General features: G+C 38.4%; 2 protein-coding genes across 2 annotated transcripts in view; one reads left to right on the forward strand and one right to left on the reverse strand.

Annotated features, from left to right (window-relative positions):
• LOC134802850 (WD repeat-containing protein 7) overlaps positions 1–23,156 on the forward strand; it is a 156,156-nt gene that overhangs the window by 39,511 nt on the left and 93,489 nt on the right. The window contains exon 21 of the mRNA XM_063775587.1: positions 4,343–4,435. Coding sequence (XP_063631657.1) covers positions 4,343–4,435 — 93 coding nt within the window. The remainder of the gene's footprint in view (positions 1–4,342; positions 4,436–23,156) is intronic.
• LOC134802824 (cuticle protein 1-like) lies at positions 9,787–17,661 on the reverse strand. Its single transcript, XM_063775552.1, has 3 exons — positions 17,512–17,661; positions 10,365–10,625; positions 9,787–9,960 (listed from the first exon to the last, which is right to left on the reverse strand). The coding sequence occupies exons 1-3, from the start codon at positions 17,521–17,523 to the stop codon at positions 9,790–9,792; spliced, it is 444 nt and encodes a 147-aa protein (XP_063631622.1). The 5' UTR covers positions 17,524–17,661; the 3' UTR covers positions 9,787–9,789.

Here is a 23,156-nt window from a genome sequence, read left to right on the forward strand (position 1 = left end):
TATTGATTAACCAACCAAATACGAAACCGCCTGGATCAGTCACTGAACGATCTGACTTTAACCTACATTATTTGATCATGTAATGTTTTATCTACCCTCAACTGGCTTAACACTTTAACTGCCAGCGACTCCCTAGGGGAGTTCACTGTTCGTAGGCGCTTTTCGCTACATACGGTTTTTCCCGTGTTATCGGCTACGCTCGTAGCGCGTAGCACGGGCTGGCACTGAATGTGTTAAGGAGCCATTTGAGGGTAGATTTTGTTTGCTTTTATTTAAATACCTAAAGATACAGAGTATAGCCATACTCTGCGTAGTGACTTTATAGGTCATACTGTACAACTTTTATTATGGGACCTTGAAATTCGTGTAACGTGTAAATATGTGTCGCATGCTTATGATATAGTTAATTTTGACATACTTAGAGAAAAAAATACATAGAGTACCCACTCCATACATCAGTTTTAGTACCTATTATTTTCATAGTCGACATCTAGCATCGAGTAGTGGAATTGGCCTGCAAAACAGCCTGGCAAAAAAAAGTAGAAATTAAAAAGTGGCAACACTGTAGTGTCGTCCCTTTCAAATCAACATATATAAGAGAACGGGACGACACTACAGTGCTGCCACTTTTTAATTTCTACTCTTTTTTGCCAGGCTGTACTTGACAATGTCTTGCCGAACGTGTGTATCCTGAGGCACAATGTGGTTTCCGATCTCAGCGCTCTACTACGGACATGATTTTCACACTTCGCCAACTTCAAGAGAAGTGTCGTGAGCACAACACACCCCTAATGATCGCCTTCGTTGACCTGAACAAGGCTTTCGATACGGTCAGCAGGGAGGGGCTTTACGCTGCCCTTGAGAAAATTGGATGTCCCCCGAAGCTTCTGAACCTGATTAAATCTTTTCACGACGGCATGAAGGGCTCAGTTGTATTTGACGGCCAAGCATCCGACGCGTTTGAAATGCAGAGAGGAGTTCGTCAAGGCTGTGTCTTAGCGCCAACACTATTCGGCATATTTTTCTCTCTTTTGCTAAAGGTTGCCTTTGGTGACACGCAGCAAGGAGTTCATCTACACACGAGAGCAGACGGAAGATTGTTCAATGTCAATTACTTAAAATCTCGTCGTAATCGCGTTGACCTATTTATCGACAGTCTGCTCTTCGCCGATGACGCAGCCTTCGTAGCTGAAACACCCCACGAGCTCCAAAATCTGATAGACAAATTTGCCTACGCGTGTTCCCTGTTCTCCATGTCTATCAATACGAAGAAGACCGTAATTTTAGCGCAAGGGTACACTTTCCAACCATCCATCCTCCTGGAGACTGTACCCTTAGAGGTGGTCGACAAGTTCTGTTACTTAGGGTCCACCGTGTCGAGCAACCTCTCCATCGACAGTGAGGTCGACCTTCGCATCGGCAGGGCGGCCACGACGTTCGGCAGGCTGCGTACAAGAGTGTGGAATAACAAACATCTTACTATCAGGACCAAGATGATTGTTTATCAAACTTGCGTCCTGAGCACGCTCTTGTACGGAGCCGAAACCTGGACGTCGTACGCTAATCAGGAACGTCGACTAAACACTTTTCACATGCGCTGTCTTCGGAGTATCCTCAACATCACTTGGAAGGACAGGGTCACTAACGAGAGAGTCCTGGAAATTGCACAGCTTCCTAGCATCACCGCCCTGTTGAAACAGAGGCGCTTGCGGTGGCTTGGGCATGTGCACCGTATGGATAGCACTCGTTTGCCTAGGCGGATTATGTTGAGCCAGATAGCATTTAAAAAGCGCCGCATTGGACGTCCCTTGCTGCGTTTTAAGGACTGCGCGAAACGCGACATGGTCGCTTTTGATATCAATAGGGACACTTGGGAGGAGCTCGCGTCAGATCGCGATGGATGGAGGGGTACCATCGCGAAAGGTCGCGAAATCCACGACAACGCATGGTTCCAAGACCTTGCCCGAAAACGCGCAAAGAGGCACAATCCACCTGATAGTGCCGACATGGCTCCCTGCTTCAGCTGCCATAAATGCGGTCGCAAATGCCGGTCCCGCATTGGCTTATACAGCCACGAGAGACGTTGTTCCTCGCTTACAGACGCTGCATAAATCATCTGTCAAGATGTTAAAGGCCTGAATGATGACTTGACAATAGATGTTGCACCGACCAAAAAGTGTAATCCTCAACAATTTTCAGCTAATATTAATACCGGATTAGCTGGAACTCTGTTTTCAACTCCTTCTGCCTTAATATTAGTTGTAAATAACTTGTTCAATACAATTTTCGTGAGTCGCGACTTACGAAACATCTAGTATCAAGTAGTGGTACTGATAATTCCGCTAGATGTCGACTACGAAAGTAATAGTCGTTCTGATACCAAAACTGATGTATGGAGTGAGCACTCTATTCTTACTGTATTTCTCTATGCCTTTAACGATGCCACTTTTCTGCAAAGTGACATATTAGCCACAGCAGAGCACAGCAAGTTGAATTTTGTATCTCAGTCGGTACAAATCGAATTTTGCATTCTGTCTGTATTTTTATAAGCAATGAATTCGAGTCCTATAAAATTACATTGTCTATTGCACGCTGACTGAAACGGATAGATTTCTTCGGCCGCGTGAAAGACAAGGCCGGCGATATGGAGAGGATATTGAAAGAGAAAGACAAACATGGTAAAGTATATTACGTATTCGTGTACGACTTTTTTTAAGCCTATAGTTCGTTTTTTTTAGCATTAGAAAAAGACTACGCGATCTTGACATGTCTTCAATTTGAAAAACGCTTTTTAAAAATCAGTAACTATTACTTATAGACAGCAAAAGAATGTAAGTAATCGTATATGATTCATAATTGTTACATATTTGCCGTGACTTATTTTTCAAAAGTGTTTTTCAATAAAAAGACACGTCAAGATTGTTTACCTTTTTTGTAATGCTAAAAAAAAAGAAAGAAAGAAAGAAAGAAAGAAAGAAAGAAAGAAAGAAAGAAAGAAAGAAAGAAGATGTATTTATTGTCACAACAGCGAATTTAGAACACACAATATTAAAAACAAAAAAAGAAGTTACTTAACCTATAAACATTATACATATTATCTAAAATCTTAACCAGACTATTGCAACTTACTAATTAACCATATGCTGTGACAAATGGTTTGGGCGTCAGGTATTTGCGTCTCACATTTTGCTCAATAAGAGAGTGAGACGCAATGCACATTGGACAAAGAAATTGGACAAGTGGAATACCACCCTAAGTATTATGACCGAAAATACTGGGTCAGTCATTCATTAAGTTTTTTAATCAATCAGTCTTTGGGTAATATGGCTCCATCGATACTGTCGATGATTTCGCCAACATCAAAGTGGATCCCACGTGGGATCGAATGAATATTATTTGTAATAAATAAACTTTAGCCAGTGTACGGTATAAAACTATCAAATTATGGCCTCTAGGGCTCTAGCCAGCCACGGTTAGAGGTAGAAATACCAAATGCTCGTAGAGCACGACGTTGTTAGGTAGTTGGGTTATGTGCTCTTGTAAGGGGCTATTCATAAATTACGTCATTTCAAATTAGGGGGGGGGGGGGTCTGGACATCGGATGACGGTAGCATGAAGTAGGAGGAAATGGGGTCATTTGAAGCATGATTTTTGGATGATTATAGGGGGGGGGGGGGGCAAAATCGTCAAAAATCGATGACGTAATTTATGGACAGCCCCTAAGGCGATAGCTGGACTTTACAAGGACCCGCGTGGGCTACCCGGCGTTGGCGCCAGAATGGTGGTTAAACGCGTTTCATGATTATTTTTTCATTATCTGCACACTTCCACATTAATTTACTGCATAATACGCTATCAATATTACACTTTAAACAACATTAATGAGCAAAAACAAAGAAATGAATCACGATGCGATGTTACCAATATGGCGGTCGACGAATAACCCCCCTTAAGTTTTTTACATCAGACTTCAAAATCACAATCTTTCTATCTGGGTCATACACAACAATTATTGTCACATCTTTCCTGTGGACTTACCCAAATTTTATGGCTTCACATTTGACAGCTCATAAATTATTTGACAGATGTCAAACATTACAAAGTTCACAAATGTTCATGTATTTGCCGCGTCTAGCGTGAGCCTTAGATTTTAAGAGATCTTCACATTGGAATCTGCATCCATTCCACGCTACTCCCGTGTGCGAGCGGGACATGCTGGCTGTAAATGAGTATAACAGTGTCTCGCTCGCACACCGGGGCAAGCGCCGCATAGCCTATGGTCCCCTAGTTTAAGCCGCTTTCGCTTGTGGTTTGGGTTAGGTTAAGCATATGGTATTTATAGGTATCCTGGCCAAGATGAAGGAGGGCGCGGAAACGGTGCAGACCAAGCTACAGGCGAAGGCGGAACAGCTGAAGAGCCATATGGAGAATAAAGGTAAGATTTACAGGGATGCATCGTGTGAAAGGACCTTTATTCAAGGTTTTCTGGTTTCGCACTTGTAAGCGACGACGGGCGTTTTTAAAGCGTAATATCTGGATACTTCGGCCTAATACAAGTAGTGTCCGAAACTTGTTTTTTGCCGAAACCAAAGGTTCGGCTTTGGCTCCCAGATATTGTATACAAATACGACAGTTCTTGCTATATGACGGTCTTTCCAACAATAAATTGTAGTACGAGTATATGCCGGTCTTTACCGCATTGACATTACTCGCCATCTTGCTTACTGCGGTTTTGCTCGGATAAACTAGGCTCGTTTGAACTGCTTAAGTAAAAACAATCTACGAAGGTGATTCTATTCCTGATTTTAATCTATGATCAACTCGATATAATAAATAAATAAATAAATAACTATTATAGGACATTCTTACACAGATTGACCAAGTCCCCCAGTAGTAAGCCCAAGAAGGCTTGTGTTGTGGGTACTCAGACAACGATATATATAATACATAAATACTTAAATACATAGAAAACAACCATGACTCAGGAACAAATATCTGTGTCATCACACAAATAAATACCCTTACTGAGATTCGAACCCAGGACCATCGGCTTCACAGACAGGGTCACTACCTACTAGGCCAGACCGGTCGTCTGATATACCACTCAGAAACAGAAAACAAGTTTTATTAACCAAAACGGTTTATCAAGTCAAGTACCAGATGTAGTGCATAATTATTTTCCATCGTATTTTCACGGAAACGTGTCTTGCTATTTCAGTCAGTCTCGGTGCAAAAAGTACCGACGTTGACTGAAGTAGCATGACAAATACGAACGTTTCCGAGAAAATACGATGGAACACAATTATGCACTGCATTATGTACGTGTCCATAATGTAAGCAATTAAAATTACTGGCCAGCACGAGCATTTATCGGGTGAGATTATTTTCCATCGTATTTTCACGGAAACGTGTCTTGCTATTTCAGTCAGTCTCGGTGCAAAAAGTACCGACGTTGACTGAAGTAGCATGACAAATACGAACGTTTCCGAGAAAATACGATGGAACACAATTATGCACTGCATTATGTACGTGTCCATAATGTAAGCAATTAAAATTACTGGCCAGCACGAGCATTTATCGGGTGAGATTAACTCAATTAGCTATTATACTGTTTATATTAATATTACATTTATTCATGCCGAGTGCCAACTCAAGGCGATCTACATTTGCAGCCGGCTTATTGAGACATACAGTCGTAATTAATGACAAACTAATTATAAAAAAAACCTTCATCACATTTAGGATGTGCAACAAAAAGCCATGGTTCTTAATATTTGGATGAAAATTGACTAATTTAAGACATGTGTCGTTCACGAGTGAGTGATTTAAATGAACTATATCTTTCGATTTAACTCGTTCACTCTTCAACTCACTGATGATTTAACTCGCTCAGTCGTTCGTCTATCTCAGTGTTCCTTGCGCGCTCTTTCCCACTCATGATTCGAATGAGCCGGCCGAGCGTGACGAGCGAGGAGCGAGTGAGACGATGCGGATAGGTTTCGGAGCGGTTCGGAAGAATTCGCAGGGTGTCGGGAAAACATGCCGGGATCGTATCGCGTGATTCACCATCTTGGTCGCATTTATGGCTGTGTGTATCTGATTGATTGTCATTTCCCTCTACTCACTCTTGAACAATATAGTCTACAGATCAACTGAGCGAAGTGAGCGAAATGAGTGTTATATATCACCGCGAGCGAAAGATATGAATCAATCTTTTCAACTCAGTGAAGCGTTTTGCGCATCTCTACATGAATGTCGTCTATTTGTTTTATATACATGTATGTAAGATGGGTTGGGGTAAGATTGAAAGGGTTTTTCATTAGGGGTAAGATAAATAATCGTCCATATACCGAAGCATTACGGCATTTGTCATTTTCATGTGTTAGGTATATTGTATTCCACTTTTTATTTAGTTCATTATTCTAGCAGCCCGTGTGTCCGCGTACAAAAGCCTACGCCCTCATCAAGGCAGTCTAGATACAGCCTACGCCCGCAATTAGTTCTTTACCACATTACCATAAAGGTCAAATTCCTCTGAATATTAATGCGAACAACTGCACTTTCCCGTATTTGCAAACGACGGTTATTACAATATATGCGATTCGCAAGTCGAGCGAGATGTCGCTATAATACGCGCATAGCGTTGTCTCGCTCACATATCGGAGCGACATGCGAATCGCAACCAGTGTCATATGATAACCGCCGAAGGGAAATATCTTTGTATGTAATTCAAATAAGTTTCGTCGTTTTAAATTTAGAACAGTATAAACTCTGTTTGCAAATTAAAATGAACTCTAATTCATGGAAATATGGTTGAAGTTTCTATGCAAGTTATTCCTTAGTACTGCTTTATTGAAATTTGGATTTTATGCCATATTTAATAAGGTTGTTTTTGATATGTTTTTAAATAGGGCAGGGCTAGTTATTTTCTTTGTTTGATAAGGACTGGACAAGGAGCTTTTAGTGTGTTTGTGTGTTCGTATTTATCTCGCAATCTACTGGAGTTATGCGTACAGACAATGTCAAAAGTTGTTGGGGGTTTTATTACCTTGTCTCCTTTATATGTACAGTATGGCTAAAAAATAACTGCATTCCTGTTGCCAGTAGTTTTGGTTAAGACTCGAGTCCTTTGAGTACTCTGCTTCAAGACTCGACTCAGTGTTTGAGACTCTTATAATTAAGTTTAAAATCGAGTTCTTTTCAATTTATTAGAGACCCGAGTCTTTTGTAGAGACTCGAGTCCTTTTCAGAGAACTCGTGATTTTTTTTACAAAATAGTACATTGTGATACAAGTGTGCTACGTTGGTCATTACACACGAGGCGATATTGTGCGCTTGAGCACAAAACAAATTATACCTACACCTAAACCTTCCTCAAGAATCATTCTATTGATAGGTGGAAACCGCATGAAAATCCGTTCAGTACCTATAGTTTTCGACTTTATCACGAACACACTAACAGACGCGGCGGGGGGCTTTGTTTTATAAGGTGTATTGATGGGACCATAGGTACCTACTTTTGAAATTTGTTGTGCTTACAAGTCGTACTAACGATGTTTTTCTTAAGTTATGAGCAATTTGTAAATAAACGAGTAAAAACTAAATATCCAAATACCGCCTAAACCAGCAATACAATTTTCCTGCATTTTTCGCCATTTACTTTGTAAACATGTCTCAAAAAGAAAAAAACTCTTATGATATCGATACGACTATTTGTTTAGTAGCGAGGTATCACAACTCCGCCATTTTTAAAAATGTCCAATAACCGGATCGATAAAAAAAATCTATTTAGTCATAGAATCTGGTCACAAAATTTCACGAGAATCGGTTGAGAATTGTGACCTGTAGAGGAGAACATCCGGACATACAAAAGCAAAATGCCCGAGTCAAAACATAGACCTTCGCTACGCTTCGGTCAATAAATACCTCTTTACCAAATTTCATCTAAATCGGTGCAGAGGCACAGACAGACAGACAGTGTTACTATTGCATTTATAATATTATATAGTAGGTATTGCGAGCTGTCATTTATCTTGTCACCCCTAATGTACTAGCTGAATACCGGTTTAAAGTACCATTAGCTATCTTTGCTAAGATCTGGGCGTTGTAAGGTCCTTTAATGGTTTTATTAGGTACCTACTATATGCAGGAATCGGGTTTTGTCTCTGGCTGGTTGTTTTTGGCCTTGCTCTGTTTTAGGGTTCAGTAAAGCCATTTGCCTGGTCAAACACATTTTACCACTTTGGAAGTGTCTCTCGCGCAAACTATTCAGTTTAGAAAAAAATGATAGTAGAAACCTCAATATTATTTTTGATGACCTATCCATAAATACCCCACACGTATGGGTTTGATGAAAAAACTTTTTTTGAGTTTCAGTTCTAAGTATGGGGAACCCCCAAAATTTATTGATTTTTTTATCTATTTTTGTGTGAAAATCTTAATGCGGTTCACAGAATACATCTACTTACCGAGTTTCAACAGTATAGTTCTTATAGTTTCGGAAAAAAGTGGCTGTGACATACGGACGGACAGACAGACAGACAGACATGCATGACGAATCCATAATCGGGTTCTGTTTTTTGCCACTTGGCTACGGAACCCTAAAAACGGGACCCTATTACTAATACTCCACTGATTGTCTGTCACCAGGCTGTATCTCATGAACCGTGATAGATAGACAGTTGAAATTTTCACAGATTATGTATTTCTGTTGCTGCTATAACAACAAATACTAAAAACAGGATCTGGGGCACCCATACAACAAACGTGATTTTTTGATAATGCTAAGGAACCCTCCGTGCGCGGTTCCGACTCGCACTTGACCGGTTTTTTTAGTTTTGTTAATTTTTTCTGCATTTTTTATTTCTTTCTATGAGCTAAGATTTTCTTACTCTTCTAAAGGGTAAAGGGAATGCTTGGAGCATTTAGTAACTGGAGATGTCAGCGCTGTCAATTTCTTTACGAAACAGTCTGCCGATTTTGGCGGGGGAGGGGACGTCAAACGTATTGCTATTTCTACATGATTTACGTAACGTACAAATAGCCATGTCAGTCCATACAAAAGTTTGCACAATTGTGCAAGTTTTTCGGCAGAGGGGTAAGCTCTTAATGGCCACTCTAGTTATTAAATGCTCTAAGAGGGAATGGGATAAATAAAATGTCAGAATCGTCTTAAAAATGTGTATTTATTTTATTACACTTTGGCAGTGATGGCATTATGGTATCTACAAAGAGAGTTACTAAATGAGACCGTTTGTTTTTCCGTTGAGCTATCATTGTTTCCTATCAGATCCAGTTCGTACGTATAACTAACCAGAGAAACACGAACCTTATAGACATTGATATAAAGTCCACTATAGACTGACCATAGTCCGATTTAAGTAAAGGTGGGACTAGTACTGAAATTGCGAAGATGGTCTAGTTTACAGTGATTTGAACTTTATAACATTGTTATTAGAGTTTACTTTTGAGCTCTGCTATAAACACACCATAATTGAAATGAATATATCGCTACTGCATTGATATTTTTCGAGCGTGTCAAAGACCTAAACATAATTAGACATTAAAACACTTGTGTTCCTTTTATAAAACTCACTTAGCTCGTTTCATAAATCCACACTCGTATTTTAATGTCATTCATTATGTAGCAGTCACATAAACTACTATATGGTGTAGCCTACAGCGATGTGAAATGAGATTAAGTTCTTCCACTTGACAAATCCCTTAGAATGTTTAAACAAAACATCCGAAGACTATTCTCTGGTTAGCGCCGTCAGTTGTTTAGCGGTTTTACCACGCGCGCAGAGCGGCGCCATGGATGCCCAGACCGCCGTAAGCGAGGGGGGCGCCCCAGGCGGCGACGGGGGCGAGGGGCGCGATGGGGGCGCCCCACAGGCCGGCGCGGGCGGCGGCGATGCCGTTCAGGGCGGCCGCTTGCGATTGGGCGGCGGCTACGACGTTCTGAAATTAATTGAGATGTTAGACTTATATCCCATACCCCGGTCCATATCCCGGTCGATATAACTAAGTCTAGTGAAACTAACCGTGAATCATTCAAAACTGTATTTGAGATGCTTAGGTTTGATTATGCCAGTTGTTTTTTGTTTGATCAAATCAGCAATATTTATATATTTACTTGTTTGGTCAAGTTTTTGGTTTTTCGGGACCTTTAACGAGCAATTTTTTATCGTGCAAACATTTAGTAGTTTAAGCTTTAAAAATGACAACTTATGTGCTAAATCTAGCAAGTTTCGGAGCATAATTTGCCCTGGGGAAACTCGTTCCCAACTATGCTTTTTAGCAACTTTTTCCGACATACTTTAGCAATTTGTCTCCTCCCGTCTAGCATGATAAAATAAACAAACCTGGGAAGCGGCGACGCCATTCCAGTAAGCGTTCTCATTAATATCCCTACTGGTCTCCGCGGCCTGGCGGACGGCTTCAGTGTTCCACTGCACGGCGGCCTCGTTCGCCCTGAGGTTCCCCTCCACCGCCGCGCGCGCATGGTCCTGCGCGGCCACGGTGGCGTCAATGGCGGCCGCTTGCGCGTCGCCGGCGTTGATGCCGAGGCCGTAAGGCAGGATGGCCGAGGCCGAAGCGTAGCCGAGGACGGCGGCGAAAGCGATCTGGAAGGAAACTTGATGGTTAGACTTATTCAGGAAATTAGAAGGGAACAGAAGATATGGTGCGCCGCGCAAAACTTGCGTAGCCAGGGGCGGGAAGATATCAGTCGGGATAGATAAGAATCCTATAAACCCGCGCGATGGCCATCCATAGGCTCTGTTTAAAATTTGGTTCGTCAGGTCAGCAGAAAAGGCAGCTACGAAATAAGTTTGAAAATATGTACGAAATAAATTGAAATTGAGCTAAATTGTAAAATATGTAAAATCAAAATGAATTTGAATACTTTATAAATTTAATTGAATATTAAACCAATTAGAGTCACATTACAATAAACACCATTTGCTCAATCTCATCTAAATTCAAGCCACCAATCTAATTACCAGCTAAAACGGAAACGCGTCCATTAATATGTAAGCATTCGAATCACATCCGTTCGCAATATCCTATGTATTCATTATTACGCTAGAATTGCATTGCTACTTCCTTAGCTCAGTAGACCGTTTAATCAGTTTACCTGTATGTCTGTGTGTTTTATTATTATTTGATAAATGTGACGTTCCACGGGAAAAGGTACCTTATGAGGGTTTCTAGTTTCGGAGATATTAAATGTTTTGTAAAGAGGTGAAAAAATGCTCAATTTTTTTTTATTGTGTGATCTGAAACCTTAATGCGTAACGTTTGTTTACCTGTTTTTATTTTTGTTATAAGTTAGTTATAAGCCTAGTAATGTCGTCTCAGAGTTTAGTAGAAAAGGTACCTTATGGAAAAAAGATTGAAAATTCCCAAAAAAACTAGTCAATACGGGAAAAGAAGTTTGGTAGAGAACTGTATTAGCATTCTGCAAAACTAATTTGATAATTTCAGTTCTGGTTGGGGCGCCTCGCAAATATTATAACCGTACATAGACCGACATCACAAATCCAAGTAGACTGCTATTATACCAAAGTTACTCTCGTCAAGTCTTTCTTAACTAGAATAATCTTCATTTGGTTTGGTCGCATGCAGTAAATCAGCCATTGGTTTGCTGAAAAATGCCAATACCCGACGCATTACCTTATGGAATATCTGAGGTCATTGAACCTCAATGCCGCTTATCTTCAATAGCAACCGAAATATATTATTGATAAGAAATAGACGATTTATACCATCTTAACCCCAAAATATTATTTGTTTATCCTAACTGTTCCATCATCATCATGCCTCATCATGTAACTTGACCACAAGGTACCTTTTCATTACATACAAATTATTGGTCTTTTTTAAGATTATTATGACGAAGAACTAATTAAATTGGGGGCAGTTTAATGTAAATTAATATTTTCTATTCATAAAAGATAAACTATAATATGATTGATATTTTGTAGTGATGTATTATTAGATTTATTTCCATAAGGTACCTTTTCGTAAATGTATGGAGCAAATACTGTTATTGTTATGTAAGTTTAAAGTGGCATAAGGGGTTAAATATAGTATTTAGTTGGGGTTTTAGGGTTTATTTCATTTGAATGACAGAATTTCTTTCATATGTGCTCAGAAAAATTGATTGTGTGTCACATTAAAAGTAAAAATATTCAATTTTGTGATTTTATATGAAAAAGTCAGAAAATACATTTTCACCTCTAAATCGGTATTGTTTTTTGCTTAAACTGTCTGTCAGTGTCGTTTTCTAATAGATAAAATTTAAATCTTGAGAGCTCATTGCAATCAATCGTGAAAATGAAATAAAACTTTATTTTCAAGAGATTGGTTAGTATACACATAAATCAGTCGATATCAAAAGTTTCTATTTGCATTACAGAACAAGTCGCAATATTTTTTTAATCTCAGATATATAAGGCATTATTATTTGTAGTCAACTATGTAACTTACTTCAGGAACATAGTTTTTTAGGCGGCTAAACTTAAAACTTCTCTATCGTAAAGTTGCTCATTTCACAACATTATTTTCAAAAAATCATATCTCTGTAACTACGCAACCTAGAAGGTTGATCTTTTGTGTTATCGATAGGTTATTTATTGTAGATTACTGGGTTATGCATAACTCCATACCCGCCATAAGGTACCTTTGACCGTGGGACGTCACAAATTATCTCTGAAGCGCTGGTGGCCTAGCGGTAAGAGCGTGCGACTTTCAACCGATGAGTTTTTCGCAACTTATGTACGAAATATCATTTGATATTTACCAGCTTTCTGGTGAAGGAAAACATCGTGAGGAAACCAGGCTAATCCCAGGGCTAGTGTCCCCTCTGGGTTGGCAGGTCAGATGGCAGTCTCTTTCGTATAAACTAGTGCCTACGTCAATTCTTGGGATTAGTTGTCAAGCGGACCCAAGGTTCCCATGAGCCGTGGCAAAATGCCGGGTGTGGATATGTCTGATGGCTACTGTACAGTGTACATTACTTTTTGTTGAAACGTTATCAAATTTCGATCAAAACCATTTTACACCAATCAACACATCAATACCTAAATTCCAACCAAATTTATGATAATTGAAGTCCAATACGTACAAAAAATAACCCAATTTCATCGAAGAATCCAGTAACGTTACTACAGCAGTTAATAGGCGAATTGCGTTATGTGGCAAAACCGTTTTGCATTGCGCTTTGATTATTGGTTGTTGTAATGCCACGATTGTTTAAAACGCTCCCAAAGGAATGATTATAGTCACAGTTGAATTATTTTTATAATCTGGACCTACCCTATTCTTTATTCTTTATTCAGGCAAACACTAGGTATAAGTTTACAGCTACACCCAAGACACTTTTATACTGTAAATACATATGTAGTCAGTATCCTAAAATTACTTAGTACACTTGTATTACATTATACACTTTTCGAACTATCTCTAGAATTAAACATACATATTATGTATTACTAAGGGCTTGGCCCAATCCGCATTGGGCTAGCGTGGGGACTATAGCCCAAGCCCTCTCGCGCATGAGAGGAGGCCTGTGCCCAGCAGTGGGACGTATATAGGCTGAAATGATGATGATGATGATGATGAAGGGCTTGGCAACTGTCAAAGGCTTGCATAGATGGCGCCATCATAGCGTGTCCTTTTTTCTATGAGATTTCGGCTGGCATCCAGAGCATAAAATTCCCTTAAAAAAAACAAAAATTTGACACAATTCTAGGGATTGACAGAGCTATGCTGGCGCCATCTGCTACGAGTAAATACTTCGACCGGCCAACCACATTCGAACGTACCCTGACATCAGAATGATATTTGAGGCATGTTATTTAATTATCGTGCTCGTACATGTCCGTACATGTATGGCACGTTTATTCTTTGACATTAGCACTATTGCAATTCTCTACTCTTCATGAATGTTTTCATACCTGTTGCCCCTCATAATCACGTACAGTCCCCATCAGATATATCGGAGCGGCCAAGGCGCTCACAAATATCAGAACACGCCTCTATTGTCAATGTGCTAGAGTGCGTGTTCAGATATTTTGAAGCACCTCGGCCGCTCCGATATATCTGATGGCGATTGTACTCAAGTTGAAATCGTTCTAATTCTAACCAATTTTAGAGAAATTGCGCTGTTCGTGTTCATAAAAGCATGAACTTTCTTTGCCTGAGGTCTAAAATGTCTAAATGACTGAAATACATTTCGTTTTAAAATCAATTCTAATCCCAATTACTCTAAGCGCAAACGCTAGAATATCCTGAGCATTTTATGCTTCTTAGGTCTCTATAGTTCTGTTGTATTGTTTTATGTCCTTCTTTTATAATAAGGAGGTAATGGCAAACGATTTATTTTGAACACGTATTGTTTCACAGAAAAGGAATGTGACGACATCGCACAGCTTTTGAACCTGTGGCAATGGCCTAAATTTGTTTGCTCTGGTTTAGATGGTGAAAGATCATGTGGATAGCACAAATACCATATATTATGTATGTATTAATGTATGTAACACCAAAGTAACTTTGAAAAACTGAAAGACCCATATCCCTTCTAGTCTTGCTACCATCTCAATAATTGAAATCCATCCAGCTAATAAAAATTATCACAGAGATAGATATGCGTAAAATTATAACCTGTGGTATTTTTCAAGTCAAAAATTTTAATTTCTTAATGTTTAGGTACATACTAAGTCATAAACGCGGTATATTTTAGTAATTTTAATCGATATGTAAAAGTTATGAACAATTGAACGTGCGGTATGCGAAACTGAGTAACGCGGTTTTGTGTTGATAACGTTTTTTTGACAGGAACGATTTTTGGCATTAACCGTTTCGTTAAATATGGCTGATGCAATGCAAACAAAGTTAAACGAACCGGTTGGTTAATTATAATAATGGCTTATCAAATATTAGTGTCTGCCCGCGAAATCCTCTGCGTAGGATGATGATGATTGATAAAAAGTATCCTATGTCCATCCTGGGGCCTTAAACTATCTCCATACCAAATTTCATCTAAATTGGTTCAGCGACAATAATAGTATAAACTATTAGTAGGGATTTATGGGTCTATGGATCTAGTCAAGTCATCTATTGGTTTGACGATAATTATCAATACTATAAGTAGTTTATACTTATACACACGTATAGAATAAGCGTAATTTTTGAGCGTATCAATGATTCAATGTATCTCGGGACTACGAGCTTTGTATTAGCTCAAATGTCTATTTGATTATGAGTCTTGAATATTTTATACATTTGTATGCAGAACTGAGGACCTTCCCCCTTGTCTGTTCGTCTGTTTCGTTCGTTATTTTTTATACCTACATACTGTTTGTCCCTTGACAAGTAAGTTCCCTATAGTTTTCCTCAAATTAGGTATCTTAGTGAGAATTATTTTCCACCGAATCTAAACTTCGCGATTGTTCTAGGCTATTACCTAGGTACTGGTTCTATTCCTAAGTTTAGGGCGTGGTCGATTTCGCAACAGACAGTTGGAATTGTCGCGTAAATTCGTTGTCATGTTGCAATGCGTAAGTTGTGATTTAGATTAAGGCATTTGTCTTTATAAACGTAACGTAGAATAGGTTCGTATTTAAATTTCCGTTTTATTAACTATTCTAGATCCTACTCAACAAGTGCAATAAGTTGGAGCTTTTGAGAACTACTTAAAGATACAATTTAAAAAATATGCGGGTTAATAAATCTTTTAGCGTCCGTCTAAAACTAACTCTGCACCGACTTTGACGTGACAGCGTATGAAAGTGCCATAATAAACGTCATATTTTTAATTATCATAGGAATTTGACGTTTGCACTTCCCCATGTTGTTAGTGAAAAATATGTTGAGAATTAGCTTTGTCCGGCTCTACCAGATGGCGACGACGTAGCACTATCATTTGAATAGTTCTGTGATTGGTAAGTATTTGACTTTACTAGACTACGTTTATACAACTATACGTTACATAATGTTAATATGTCCGTCGGTTAATGTGGTTTGATATATTTAGATTATTTATACTTCTTTTTTATAGCATTAGAAAAAGACTACGCGATCTTGACTTGTCTTTTAATTGAAAAACGCTTTTTAAAAATCAGTAACTATTACTTGTGAAAGCAAAGGAATGTAAATAATCGCATGTGATTCATAATTGTTACATATTTGCCGTGACTTTATTTTTCAAAAGTGTTTTTCAATAAAAAGACACGTCAAGATTTCTAATGCTAAAAAAATGAACTACTTATAGGTATTAAGAAATGCTCTATTTGTCACCTATTGTGTACAAAAAGACATCTTTATACCAAAAAGACATATCTCCACTACCTGTACAAAACATTTCAACTGTTTCAATAATGTGTCACGTATGAATACGTAATTATCGAGTTCGATACATTTTATATGCGAACATCGTCGCGGGCATGCACGACCTTCACATACAATTGTCATTACGCGACCATAACAATCTTTATTACCGCCTATTAAGGTCCAGATTTAATTAATCCGAATGCATTTAATATATGGCAGCTGTCAATTTATACGGCCAGTGATATGTTCTTTATTTGAATGTTTATTTTTATTCGAGAAGAAATAACGATGTTATTGTTTAATTGTAACAATTGTAAATAAATAACGAGTTATGTTTAAATAGTGATTTGAATTATTTCGTTATTTTTTTTATGTATAGATAGTAGATACAGTTACTTGTAATGCAACTTGGTAAATTGATTATTTTTATTGTAACAATGAAATAAGATCACTACACTTTATAAAACAAAATCCCCCGCCGCGTCTGTCTGTTTCTGTGTATGTTTGTTCGCGATAAACTCAACAACTTCTGAACGGATTTGCATGCGGTTCAATCCTATCAATAGAGTGATTCTTGAGGAAGGTTTAGGTATATAATTTGTAAAGGTTTTGTGTAACCCGTGCGAAGCTAGTGAAGTATAAAACTCAAGTTCATATTATTTTAAAAGTAGTCTAAGTTAAAATAGACCGGTTCTAATAAATTTAAAATAGGAATGTGACAAATGTAATGAACTTGATTGACAGATTGACATGTGTATAAACTACTTAACATAATGCAAATCGTGAACAACACTACATCAGTTCCGAAACGTTATTATAGTTCACATGACAATGCAATAAAACAGTTTTTATGACACTATTGAATATTATGCAAAAATTTGATACGCATGTAACCTTGCCAAATCAATTAAATGTAGTTTTTTATCACATCCAAAAACGACAGTAACAGCTTTCGATGTAGCAAGGTTTCATCCGCATTTGACGTAAAATGATAACGGTGTACTGGCCACTTTGAACACTTAAAAAAAATCACTTTTCAAGTTTACGCGGGAAAATTGGAACGCGTTCGAAAACGAGCGATAAAAAAGTTTAAGGGATGCGTTCAGGTTTTTTGTTCAACTTTAAATTTCGAAACCCGTTATCACTTTTGTTTTTTTTTTTAAGAAGAACATTTACCAGAAATCTCATCTTGCACTTCTTGTCAGACTGCTAGATAGCTACTGAATGCTGTCCAGCGGTGCGTTGGGTCTTTTATACGAGCGTTGCTGTACAGCTGTATTGAAAGTGGCCAGTAATCATTGCTACGATAAAGTATCTTTTTGTGGGCATAGGAAGGGCTAGAGCTGATTGTAGGTATCAGTTTCCGTGTTCTGTATATGACTAATTAGGAATTATATGCGTGATTGATATTGATAATGTTTTTTCTCACATAGAAATTAATTTTATTTATGAAATCGGCCAATACAAAATGGTTTTATGATTGTAATAAAAATTGCAAGCTGATATAGCTTAGCTACCTAATAAGGTTATGACATTGTAAATAAAGAATCAGAGCAGCAATAGTAAAAGTAGTGATTGAAATTAAAAATTACAATAAAAACAATATCAATATGCGACAAACATAAATTACATAAATTGGAAGACTAATACGCGGCAGCGTTCCTAAACCTCTTACATACAACATTTTGTTAAAATTGCCATTAGGCCTCATTTGTCCCACAAAAACAGTGTTTTTAGTCTTGTTCTATTCAGTCCCCTATCCCAAATAATTATCAAAATTTCGTTGATGTTATTATAACTACACCCTTCAACGTCATTATTTATACGTATTGGCAGTAACAGTGATTAATTTCACGAAGATTTTATTAATAAAATTCGTAAACCAAAAAAGAAGAAAGAAGACCCTTTTGTCCTAGTCCTGCGGGACCTCTGTGTCGAAACTGTCGAATTGTGATAGTGTAACATTTTGAATTAAACCAGTTTCATATCAATTAATAATTGCGAAAACAACAGATAACGTAAATAAACTTAAAAATGGGAGCACATAAAAATACTTATTTTTCCTTGCCGCCTCTAAACATCCACAACTCTGCGCTAAGGTATGTACAAAGGTGCTGATCCGATGGGTGGAGCAGGAAGCTCTTTTATCCAAATAAAAAACTGTCGCACCGCGCGCCCTGACATTTAGAGCACCACTCAACATTACCTTCGACAGTGGCGCTACAGCTCACATGTCAAGCGAAAATAGTACCGCGAAATATAGTACGAATTTTCACCACCGGCAAAGTTATGTTGGTTTTTAGGATGCACTTGTTTTTTCTGGGCGATATTTCAGCCAGGATGTCTTTTTGCAATCTTTAACGATTGTGGTTTTCATAAAAACCGCAAGAAAAAAAGGTAAGTATAGTTGGTCAAATCAAATTTGTCAGTAAATAAGAACAAAAAAACTATACTCATCCTTTTCTTTTGGGTGCTAGTACTAGTGACATTTAGATTTTATTCTAGAAATTCTAGACTAGTATTTTTTTATACAATCTTTTTAATGTTTGACGATCCTTTTGTGAAATTCTTAGTGTTAAATTTGATATGTATAATAATCCAATTTTATTATGGAATAATATTAACATCAATAAATTGCTCTGATCATTAGATTAAGATTAATTACGATTCATAAGAGCTTGTTGCTAGGCCTACATGAATAAAGTATATTTTTGATTGATTTTGATTGATTTTGAGTGTAAGACAAAGATAGTATGTTTCTCTCTGTCTATATGTGACAGTCCTTTGACAAACTATACTGCTAAAATTAAGCCCAAGACCAGAACCAAGAGTCAGACCATGTTAAGAGCCAACGGGAGTGGTCATTTCTCCATACAAACGTACTCCTCGTTTTCCTCCGTGGTTTTTGCAATAGGCTAGAGCAATGATTTTTTCAACACAGATTAATATTGTCAATATCTGTGTCGGACCGTTTTGCTTTTTTTGATATTTTTGTTTTTTAAGGCGCTAGAGCCCTTCAAAAATGGCCAAAATGGCCTAATTGACTATGCCGCAATGAGAGGCGTGGCATTCAAAACTGATATCAATTAGCCGAAAAAGCAAAACGGTCCGACACAGATAATTTCATAATCATTTAGATTTCCAAATTTGGTTACGATTGGTTAAGTTTTGGAGGAGGAAACAGAGGAGTACGAAACCTCGATTTTTGAGATTTTTACGCAGGATTTTTCGCCTTGTCCTTATCGCACTACTATATGTACCTAAAATATTTAAAACTCAGCTCCTGTTTCGTCTTAACTGCACCGGCTTCGCAAGCGACAGAGTGTGGAATGCCATGTCAAACGTCGAATTCCTATTAAATTATGATGTTTATAGTAGCACTATCACACTTTGTCCCTGCAGAGTTAGCTTAGCCGGACTCTACCAGAGAATGCACTGTGCACTCGTTTTTAGGGTTAGACTCCACTGTCCGTCTGTCCGTCCGTCGTCTTTCTGTCACCAGGCTGTATCTCATGAACCGTGATAGCTAGACAGCTGAAATTTTCATAGATTATGTATTTCTGTTGTCGCTATAACAACAAATACTAAAAACAAAATAAAATATATATTTAAATGGGGCTCCCATGTAACAAACGTTTTTTTTCCGTTTTTTGCGTTTTTTTGCGTAATGGTATGGTGCGCGAGTCCGACTCGCACTTGGCCGGTTTTTTCGGTGTATTTCAGCCAGGTTGCTTATTTTGAATACAGAATGTTCTCGTTTTGTTTTTTCCATAGAGTTTATAAAACTCTAATAATGGACGTAGCTCGGAAAGCAGCGAAGTTAAAATGGGACTGGGCTGGTCATGTCTGCCGAATGCCGAACGACTTGTGGGCCAAGGTAACCACAGAGTGGGAGCCCCACGAGTCTAACCGGGGAGCCGGCAGGCCTCGTCGGCGATGGCGGGATAACTTGGACTCCTTCTTGAGAGGCTGGCCAGATATTGCACTAAATAGAGACGAGTGGAGAAGGAGGGGGGAGGCCTTTGCCCAGCAGTGGGACACAGTGGGCTCTGAATAATAATAATTATAAGTCTAAATTTTTTTTTTTAAGTTTATTTATTCACTTTAAATTTTAATACAATTTTAACATGCATGCTCGTATTGCTCGTAGACCAAGAAAAGCCTGAACCGATTTTCATAGCATATACCTTACGCAGTGCAAGTGTTATTTATACGTCATAATTTCATAGAATGTAGTTTGATGTTAAAATAACACTTGCACTGCGTGTGCTATCAAAATCGTTGCAGACTTTTCTTGGTCTTACTCTTGTCGTTTCACGCTAAGGTTTCATGCGAAGTGTATTTTCTTTCTTCCTTTCTTTCTAAAGTGCTACGTCAATTATGGAGTTACAGCTTAGTGACAATAATATGAAATACCTAGTACATTTAATTACGGGCAACATTTTTCGATGTGAATATTTAGGTCATACTGAGCAACTTTTACTATGGGACCAATTCCGAAATCGTAAACAAAATTGTCTCTCCCGTAGAAAACATCAACATCTGACCAGCCAAAATGTATGAAACAACCAATTTTTATTGATTGTCACTGCGACAGAAGTCAAATTCCGTAACTGTAATGACTGGTTAGATCATTTTCCCAAAATCATAATTTACCTGTAGCATAATTTCTATTCGCAAATTTTCCTATTCTTAATTTACACCAGACGCATTTAATTCCTAACATGATTTTTCCATTCGCATTTTTTCCTATTCTTAATTTACACCAGACGCATTAATAGGTTAAATTTTTCTCATAATTAATACTTTCCAAGTCGTTTTATTCGCTTTCTTTTTATTTCTTAGGCAATAATATTACCATGGTCCCACCGCACTGTTTCTTTTCAAAAAAACATTTAGTGTACAACTTAGCTAGACGGAGCCCCGCTTCGCGGGGCTCCTATTTCTGGGCGGTTTGCCCTTCGGGCTTCTGAAGCTACCTAACGAACCTAACCTATACTGTACCACGGCATACATATAATCACCTCTATTTCCCGGAGGGGTGGGCAGAGACCATGTATTTCCACTTGCTACGATCCTGACATACCTCTTTCGCTTCCTTCACTTTCATAACATTCCTCATACACGCTCGCCGGTTTAGGGTGCTCTTGACCTGGCCTTTCTTCAGGATTTCCCTGATCTGATCAGAGAAAGTCCGCCGAGGTCTAAGGCACTGAGTCTAAAACTCAAAAAGTACATATGTTTTTTTAAGTCTTCATATTTTGGAAAATATGGATAATACGTCCCGTTCCATGAGGTGCGGAAATAATAAGTTTTTGGCTTAAATTTAATTTTTACAAGCTTAAATAGCCGACTGTACTTTTCTTACGACAGACAACTAATACTCATCGAGACTATTCTAAAAACCCCTAACACAATTAGGTTGCGTTGTTTCATCACATAGTTCCTATGGCCTACTTGGGGTACTCCTGTCTCCATCATCAGATCAGCTCGATGGTACCATAATATTGCATTGTCATGCGATTTATACATGCATGAAAAATTTCAGCTCAATCGGAAACCGGGAAGTGGATCAAATTTAACTTGCAAGATTTGATTACACACAGACAGACAGACAACGGTCAGGTTAAACTAAATAAAAGCTTGAGAAAATACCTAACTGTCCAATATTGTATAAATTAATGAATATATTGAGAGCGATTCGTTCCGCCCTTGCAAGTCGCAACAGCGGCGGGGTATGTCGTCAGCTGTCTGTTTACGTATTATTATCAGATCGGATAAACATAAATACGTATAATTATGCATTGTTAAGTTATCTTATATACTGAACTAAGCTAATCTAGCAAATAAGTGCATTCCCGTTGCCAGGGAAGTTTTGGGATTATACTGAGCATCTTTTTCTATGGGACCAACCCCGAAATCGCGAAAAAAAACTTACCCTCCCATAGAAAATTGACCAGCCAAAATGTATGAAACAACTTAATTTTTTTTCGCGATTTCGGGGTTGGTCCCATAGTAAAAGTTGCTCAGTATAATCCCAAAACCTCCCTATGGCAACGGGAATGCAGTTATTTTTTAGCCAACCTGTATACAGTGAAAAATGCTGACTGACCGAGCGAAAGCGTTTCAGCTTGGTCAAACATGTTTTCGTATTTCGGCTGTTTTCTTTTGCATGTCGCATTACTCAACCGATTCTCGTGAAATTTTGTGAGCAGGTTCGATAATCACTACACCTTGTAAAACAAAGTCCTCCGCCGCGTTTGTCTGTTTGTATGTTCGCGATAAACTCGAAAACTACTGAACGGATTTTTATGCGGTTTTCACCTATCAATAGAGTGATTCTTGAGGAAGGTTTAGGTGTATAATTTGTTGACCCGTGCGAAGCTGGGGCGGGTCGCTAGTTAGATATGTTTTTTTTCGATTAAATTTTTTGAGTTTTTTGCTTTGTGAGTTCCACAGCTTACAGAGCCTTTAGTATATAATTTCGAAAACACAAAGAAGTAATTTATTTTTTCGTAGGGCATTATTATGGGTCGTTCTATTACAGTTTCATTTTATAATATAGTGATGAATGTCTAGGTTTTATGTTTAGGAATGTGATTGCGGAGCGCCTATACAATCTATCCACCATATAATTCACGAGTGCCCAAAACGAATGTACCCCGGTGACCCTCTGGACTTAATAGCGTTTGGTGATAACGCAGCCCAATTGGTAAAGCAGTAATAATAGATATATTAGTTAGCAAGTTTCGCCCTTGTAACAGCGGTGGGGTATGGCGTCAGCTGGTCGGCCTTCCCGCGTTCCGCCTGATTCCGCCTCC

The sequence above is a fragment of the Cydia splendana genome, chromosome 25, assembly GCF_910591565.1.
Source record: "Cydia splendana chromosome 25, ilCydSple1.2, whole genome shotgun sequence".
NCBI lineage: Eukaryota > Metazoa > Arthropoda > Insecta > Lepidoptera > Tortricidae > Cydia > Cydia splendana.